The sequence below is a fragment of the Cyprinodon variegatus genome, unplaced genomic scaffold, assembly GCF_000732505.1.
Source record: "Cyprinodon variegatus isolate N-32 unplaced genomic scaffold, C_variegatus-1.0 Scaffold112, whole genome shotgun sequence".
Lineage (NCBI taxonomy): Eukaryota > Metazoa > Chordata > Actinopteri > Cyprinodontiformes > Cyprinodontidae > Cyprinodon > Cyprinodon variegatus.
The window spans coordinates 1,211,677-1,219,723 of record NW_015150565.1 but is presented as its reverse complement, the minus strand read 5'-3'; the positions used below and the strand labels follow the sequence as shown (position 1 = coordinate 1,219,723).

The 8,047-nt window shown below is 37.2% G+C and overlaps 1 protein-coding gene across 2 annotated transcripts in view; it reads left to right on the top strand.

Moving 5' to 3' along the window:
- Positions 1-7,600, top strand: part of LOC107084946 (cortexin-3-like) — a 40,508-nt gene extending 32,908 nt beyond the window's left edge. Inside the window, exons 1-2 of one of the 2 annotated variants that reach the window (XM_015375021.1) lie at positions 3,012-3,146; positions 7,095-7,600. In XM_015375021.1, coding sequence (XP_015230507.1) covers positions 7,194-7,445 — 252 coding nt within the window. In that variant the 5' untranslated portion in view covers positions 3,012-3,146; positions 7,095-7,193 and the 3' untranslated portion in view covers positions 7,446-7,600. Of the gene's footprint in view, positions 1-3,011; positions 3,147-7,094 lie in introns of those variants that run through there. The other variant, XR_001481240.1, reaches the window with a different exon arrangement.
- The last annotated feature ends 447 nt before the right edge of the window (positions 7,601-8,047 follow it).

Here is an 8,047-nt window from a genome sequence, read left to right as displayed (position 1 = left end):
CACCCCGGCTGTTTAAGGTTGGTTTTTCTCTCTTAACATAGATGGCCTCCTTCACACACCCTTCAAACCACCTGTCTTCTTTGTCCAAAATGTGAACATTCTGGTCCTCAAAAGAATGTCCTTTGTCCATCAGATGTAGATGAACAGCCGAGTCTTTCCTGGAGAAAGCAGCCCGCCTTGTGTTGAGCTGTGCGTCTGTGAAGAGATTGATTGGTTTCTCCAATATAAAGAGGATAGCATTCCTCACTGCATTTAACTGCACACATGACTCCCCTTATCTTAGGTCTGGGGGTAAGAAAGAGCGGCTGTAAGTTTATTCCTCTGTTCCCCAAGTAGCATGGGGAGAAGGATCGTATGTCCCAGTAGGAGTGTCTTTGAGAGGGTAGATTTGAAGAAGTTGGAGAGGAGAGTCCATCAGCAAAGCAAAACACGTCCTGCAACACCATTGATCACAGTTAGAATCAGCATAGAGATTGGTGTCGATGATTAATACGGTTTATGGTCCAACAATACCTTTTTAAAATAAATACTGGTTTTATTTATTAGTGATTTGACGTGATTGGAGGTGTTGGTCTCATTGGCCATGTTTCCGCACCGAATCACTGACACTCTGGAGGGAGATACACAGGTCACAATAATCTGACAATCACCACGATCATCTGACAGGAGATGATTATCTGTGTGAGTCACTTACCTGCCTAAGAAGGCAGGATCCAGCCAATAGACTGCCAAATGAGCTGTGGCAGAGAGCCGCCCAGAGAGTCCCCCATAATGCAACCTCAGTGAGCAGGCAGGAATCCGATCCAGGTCAAGGAAAACACAATAGACAGGATGGTTTTGGAATCCAGGAGTCTGCAGCCCAGTCAGGGGTTCCGGTCCACACAGGAACAGACAGATCCATTGTTCCAGGAATCCACAAAGCATGAAGGCAGGTTCAGAGTTCAATGAGTCCAGCAACAAGTGCAGACAGATGTGCACCGATGCAGACAGGCAGGCTCAATGGTTGAGGGACAGAGACAAGACATTGTACCAGTGAAACTGCAGAACTTTAAACTGATCTCCACCTAGGAGCCAGGACTATGGACTTTAAACTAGCTCCCCCCCACCTCTCTGCTCTTGGCAAAACAGGAACAGAGAGTGCTCAACGGGAAAGAGCCTGGCCTCCAAGAACGTGGACACAAACCTTGGAAATAACTCAAACTAACAGAACCAACATACAAACAATAATCTGCCCCGATAGCTGAGCCCAATATAAAGCAACAGATGCAGGTGGATAAGATGAGCACTCATTAGGAACTGGGCGAGTTAGGCAGGTGAATGAAGTGAACAAGTGATCTGCTAAGCAGCAGATGAAAACACATTTACTGAATAAAATCTATCATAAAGACTATTTACCTCACAAGACTGATCTGCTGTTTCCGCTGTTCTTATTTTCCAAGAGATTTCCATAATGATCTTCTTTTTCTACTTCTCTAGACAGCATGTACAATTGCCAATACTAGTTGACAGAACAAAAAACTTTTCCAATAGCTACACATTCCTTAAAGTCGTCAGGAAGTGGCTGTTCCAAAAGCTGCAGTTCCAAATTCTCCTGAGTGGTGCCCGACTTTACACGAGTGAATAAAGTGAATGTGATTGGTCGATTATCAAGGCAGCGGTATTGTTGTGGCTGAAGGTTTGCGAGCAAGTTTGGTTGTGGCCGGTTTCTCGAAAGCATCTTGCTAACCAGTTAGCAACTTAGTGCTAGTAGGTTCCCAATGGGAAATTACATTGGGACCAAGTAGCACTTAACAATATCACTGTCAAGGAACTCTATGGACAGTGGAAACATGCATGTTGGAGGTCGTGGATGAATCTCCTCCGTCATACATTTTTATTTAGAGGAGGAAAGCGTAGACGAAGTTGTTTTGGAAGAGGACGCCATGGCGGCAGAAGCTTTATTTGGTGTAGAAGGCTTACAGCCGTATATGTTTGAGCCCTTGCCTCGCAACGCTGCCAGTTCTGTTAGCTCTACGCCTGCCAAAGACACAGATGTCAATCGCTGTGAACACTGGGATGTAAACTCAATGGTAAGTAATTGTTATTTCAACCTTTGCATATATCAGGTGCGACATATGAATGAAAATGCTATGATTGAAAAAATTTGAATGACAGATGACCTTTGATCTATGATTGGGCGAATTTAGGTGTACAAGCTGACGGATAACTAACTGACCTGCATAAAATAATGGGAAAAGACACACAGATTTTAAGATAGGCTTTTTTTTTTTATAGACATTTTCTAACTTTTGGGACAATATGATCTGATACAGAATACATTTATATGCATGTTTTAACCAGAATGATTTGAAATTTAAACATGACTTTTCCTACGACTTTACACCTCTCTATTTTCCTAGATATGTCATCCATGCTATTAGTAAACATTACGTCCTGTTTATTATAACTATGTACAATATCAACTTGTGATGAAATTATGCTTTTCGTTGCCTGGTTAATTCATTTTAAACTAGTCGATCAGAACATTGCCAAGTTGCTTCTTTTTTTTTTTTTGCAGCATTTTAAAAGTTCACCTAAAATTTACCATATATCTTGAAAGATAGTAACTGTTCCAAAAGTTATGAATCCTAGAGGAAGCCTACTCCATTTTGAAAGATCTAAAATGTACAAAATGTTGTTAAACCACTATTAAAGCTAAGACTTTGAATCACCTTCTTTAAGTTGATTTTACCACATGGTAAATTGTAAATTGGTTGCAAAAACGTTTTGTTGTAAGTATTGCAGCCTTGAAACATTTGATGTTACAAATCAATAAATCAACATCAGTATCCAGAGGCTGACTAAGACCAGGCACGAGAAACAAACTGACCTTGACCTTGTATACTCAGCAGTTAGATCTTTTTATTACCATTTGAAAAACTGGCATGTTCTGTCGATGCATAACTGTAGGAACGCCCTCCACATTACTTTGTCAGACTGAAGAAGAAATTTGTGCTGCGTGACTATCGGAGCGCTGAACTAAGACAGGTTCTAAACATCTCTCAGAACTTTTTAGCATTTCTTTGATTTTAAGCAGATGGTTCTTCAAAGGCTTCGTGCTTCAGTTGGCTGAGATGAGCGTTCACGGTTAGAGTGACACTTCTGAGGTCAGCATGATTTGTTCCATCAAATCTAATTACTTTTTTCAGCTTTCATGCATTTTCTGAACCAGCAGCTGCAGCCTGGGGGGATTCTCCTACTTTATATCCTGCATTAGTAAGAAGAACACCCTGCAGTATGTATATGTGTATGTGTTTAACCTCTGGTATGATGAATCAGCACTAAATAGCTCGGAGTGTAAATAACTACATGATGTGATAAACATCATTTTTAAGGGATTAACTTCTCTCCTGGAACACTAATGCATTCAAGCTGTCTTTTAGGGTTCTCTCCTTTGTTTTGTTCTTGAACAAGTACAGAAACTTGAAGGTGAACGGAATAAAAATGAGGAACGAGAGGAAGATCGGCAGTGAAATATTAACAAGGGTAGCAGGAGGGGGTTTGAATATACAGACTCAGCAAATCCCTCATAGATGTTCTGTGCCCGTCTTGTGCAAACTAATCAAACTGTAAGTTACATGCTACATGTAAAATAATATTTTATGACATTTTATATACAAAATAGTTCTCCATAGCCTATGTGGTATTTTCTTCCATTATTGCAGAGTTATATCCAGATGTTTGAGCTCAGATGTCTTGGATGTCTGACCAACATGGCATCCAAGTGGTACAACAGACAACCTTTTTTTTTATTACTGAATATTAACAAAACTTTTAGATAATCTGTTTTTCTTTAGTGGCAACTTTGCTTCTTCTCTGCTTTTACTTAGTAAGAGAAAAACAATCCCTTTTAATCATTTTATATTTGCATGTAAACATCTTAATTTTAATAAATTTCTCACCTTTAGGTTTTGGAGCTCTAAAATAAAGATGATGAAATTTGAAGCCAACTGAATCTGGCTCTAATCTCCATGTGGGAAGAAAATAAAGAGCTTGCCATAATGATGTGTTTAAAACTAACAACACCCACAGTTCCACCCACAGACTGCTGGGATGAGGAACAGTGTGAGGGGAAAAATTAAGTCTAAAAGACAAGGACTTCAGCAAACTACTCGGATCACTAACCATATTAAAAACTCTACCCTCTTTGAAAAAAAAAACAAAAAAACAAAAAAAAAAAAACAACGCTATCCCAAAGTCAGCAAAAGAGGACAACATTTGGCTTTATAAAACTTAAGGAATATACTTTGGGTGCTGGTGGGTAAGGGTGGAAGGTAAGCAAATGCGCACCAAATGAATGTATTTCAAAATAAGCTCAAACAACCTTCTGAGACTGAGCAATGGAAAGCCATCAATCAGGCACCTTGTTGCCTCAACACTATGAGGTGAATTTTGTCCACTTATTGTTGCAAGCAAAGAAGATATTTTGTAAATGGATAAAAAAAATTCTAATTAAAAAATAAAAGGATGCAATCCAAAAAGAGTCTTCTGAAAATGTTTTAATGAAAGAAAGACTTTGCTTTTTTATATATAAATGTATCATATCTTATATTCTTTCTTAAAAAAAAAAAAAAAATTGGGAGGTTTTGCGCTTGTATTCTTTTCAATTTGCGTTGTACAGAGCAGATTCTCTTCACTGGGCGGCTTCTCCTCTGTAGTGAGGAGAAAAGACTCATTTTGATTGGTCTGTATACATTAGCAACAACAGTGTATTGGTCAATGTGCACGAGTCAACCGAGCTTTTGTATTGGTGTGATCTGTGAAACGCAACTCGAAAAGAATAACATTTATAAAACTAAATTTAATTTTAAAGAAAATGAAATAAAAAAGAATTGAAAAACAAATTTAAAAATATATATATCAAAATAAAAAATATCAAAAAATGTTTTCCAAAGTTTTATTTTATTTTCTTTTTTATTTCAATTTACAAAATATGTTTCCTTGCTTGTAATAATAGTGGAACAAAATGAGTTAGATACAGTGCTTTCTTTGCACCAGCGCCCTCATTCCAAAAGCAGCCCCATAAACCATTTTTTGTTGTTAATACCTCAATTTGGGAGGAGGTAACGACCAATTTTTGCTAGAAGAGTTTTATTTTTTTCATTTGTGCTATGTTCAGTTCCTCCTGATGTAATTTTCCTTATCTGCATTTTATAATTTCTTCCATCTTAAAGAATATTCCCTACTTGATCCTATCTCAGATTATCCAGTCACCCCCTGCTGCTTTAAGCTCACCTGTAGTCATTTCAGTGATCACACCTGTAAACCCAAGCTTCTCCCTGCAACACTTCCTGCAAAATTCCTTTCTGTGTCCTCTAACTGCACCACCCTGTTTTCCTGCAGTGTTACATGCTCTCAGTTAAAACTCGCAGCTTTGGCAGCGCCTCAGGTTTTGTTTTTGTGACATCAAGTTCATTGGTATTCTGTGCTGACCCCCTGCTTGTTTAGTCCTGCATTTAGTTCCTCTGCTGACTACTCACTGCAACAAGAGTAAAAATCAATTTACATGTAAATGTGCAGGATTTTTCTTTCTCACTTTTTATCATTTCTGTCTGTGTGTAGAAAAAAACAAATTTCTTTGTTCCTTTCAGACATTTTCAGTTATTGTGATTACAGACATTTGCATTATCATTGCTGTATCAAAGTCATTGTTCCGTTACATGTATAGCAGCTTTACACGTTGTTAAACAGATCAGAAGTGAAATTAAACGTGTTTCACTAACACGATTAATCAAAAATAGAAGTAGAAGAAGCTTTATTGTATTTGTATAGGATACAGCTAAAGTTATTTTGGCAGCCTTTCCTTTTAACACCATCATTGTCAGTTAGATATGGTTGAGTTATATTGTTAAATGAATAATGTGGGTTAATAGGTATGCCTCTTACTGTGGCAGTAATATGCACATTTTGTATTGAAAGCAGAGCCTATAACTGAGCCAAGATATATGTTTTAAAATGTCATTTATACATGGGTCTGAGGGAATTTTTTATATTGATTTTTACTCTTTATGGAAAAATGCTTTATGAGTTAATCTAATTACTTTAACAACTTACTGTTGTTGTTTTTTTTTCAATTTATGGGTTGCATATATATTCCTTTATAAGTCAGAAATATGTTTAAAAAAGGAAAACTAATGAAAGAAATGAAGCAAATGATTCAGAATCAGAAATACTTTATTGCAACATACAATTATCATTAATAATTATAAACGTTTAGAATAAATCAGTTACTGGCACCAGTTAGTAACAAATGGCAGTCCAAACCTTAGCTAAGAATAGCTTTAGAAAGTCTGACCTATCAAAATAACCATGTTAAAGTCTCCAACTTTTGTTAATGAGGCTGATAATTAAATGTTTCCTGATAGGCAGTTGCTTAAAGACTAGATGAGCTTACCATTGATTTTAACCATCACTGTGAGATCATGTGGCAAAAATTGTATTCTTGGAAACCCCAAAAATGTGGCGGCATTCAATTTAATTTGATTTTCTGCTTCAGTTTTGATACAAATTGAGTTTTTAAGATTTTAGGATACAGTTTATCAGAGCAGCTAACCTGGTCTGTCGCCAAACCAAAAATACTGCATATTTGCACCATTAATGTTTTGAACTTCTATATCAATGCGTTTTTGGAAACATGTTTTTTTTTTTTTCTCTCTCTCTTGCACTGTTTACATTTGACCACTGCTGCACATTATGGACTGGAGATGTTCATTTACTGTCTGGAAAGCTGTACTAAATGAATTTCATTTTGTATACACTCTTTGTATGCAAAATGACAATACAAGTTGTCCAAGTCTACGGTAACTCTAAGTCTAAATACTGTAACAGTAAAAAAATCCCTTTGTTCTATGAACCTAAAGCCCACAAACACCTGTAATAGCTTTAACAATCTTATACACAGTAAGCACATTTCATTTTAGAGAGGTGTGGCTTTTTGTGTCGAAGATGGTTAGAACAATGCTGAATTGTTATTTTTAGAACTTCAAAATATCGAAAATTATGTGTATTTTAAGGCCCAGTGGAATTTATACTAAACACAATGTTTTTCTTTTCAGATTTTTGCCAAGTTTACTCGTCTACTGTGAAGCATTTGTTGAATGGATCGATAAGGATGATCGCATGCTGAACTGACTAATCAGTGGCCTCATTGGAACATGGCTGACGACCTCTACAGCAGCACTTTCTCAGCTTCTGAATCAGACTTCCCCTCCTCCTCTTCATCCTCCACCTCCTTCCTCACGCTCGAACAGAGGGCAGCTTTCGTCTTTGTCCTCATCCTCTTTATTTTTCTTGGTCTACTGATTGTCCGCTGCTTCCGGATCCTACTTGACCCCTACCGCAGCATGCCATCCTCCACCTGGACAGACTACATGGAGAAGGATACATTTGATTACCGGATTTCCTGACAGGCAGCCTGAGAGGCAGCAACCCTGACAACTAAACATGTAAAATGAGGCAATGATCATGCTGAAGGAGAACAGCAACTACCTAAATGCACATTTTCTGTTGCTTCTTTTCTTTCAACCAGTGGCAAGTTATATTAAATTTTTTTTAATATGACCAAAACAAGAAGGCAGTTTGTTTGAACTTTTAGCTTTAAAGTAATTATTTTACATACAATTAGGAAAAGACATAGGGGATAACTAAATCTTCTTTAGGTAAGAAAAAAAAAGGTAAACAAATCACTCAAACAAATAGAAATATAGAAATGTGCAGCTGTCTACCAAATTCAGCTACTTCTAAAAATACTTTATTAGTCTTGAAATCAATGATGGACCTCCAAATCCTGCAACCAGCTGCTGTTAAACAAACAGAAAGGTGCATTTTATGTTTTTGTTGTCTTACCTCTGATCATTGTCTCATCATGCCTGGCAGGTATCCATCTGAGCAGAAACACACCAGCAGCCGATATAAAGTCAGTTTATTTGAACAAAACTCAAGTAATTAGCTTTCTTATTCAAATAGGCAAAGATCAAATTACATATTTCTAAATAGATTGCTCCTTTGG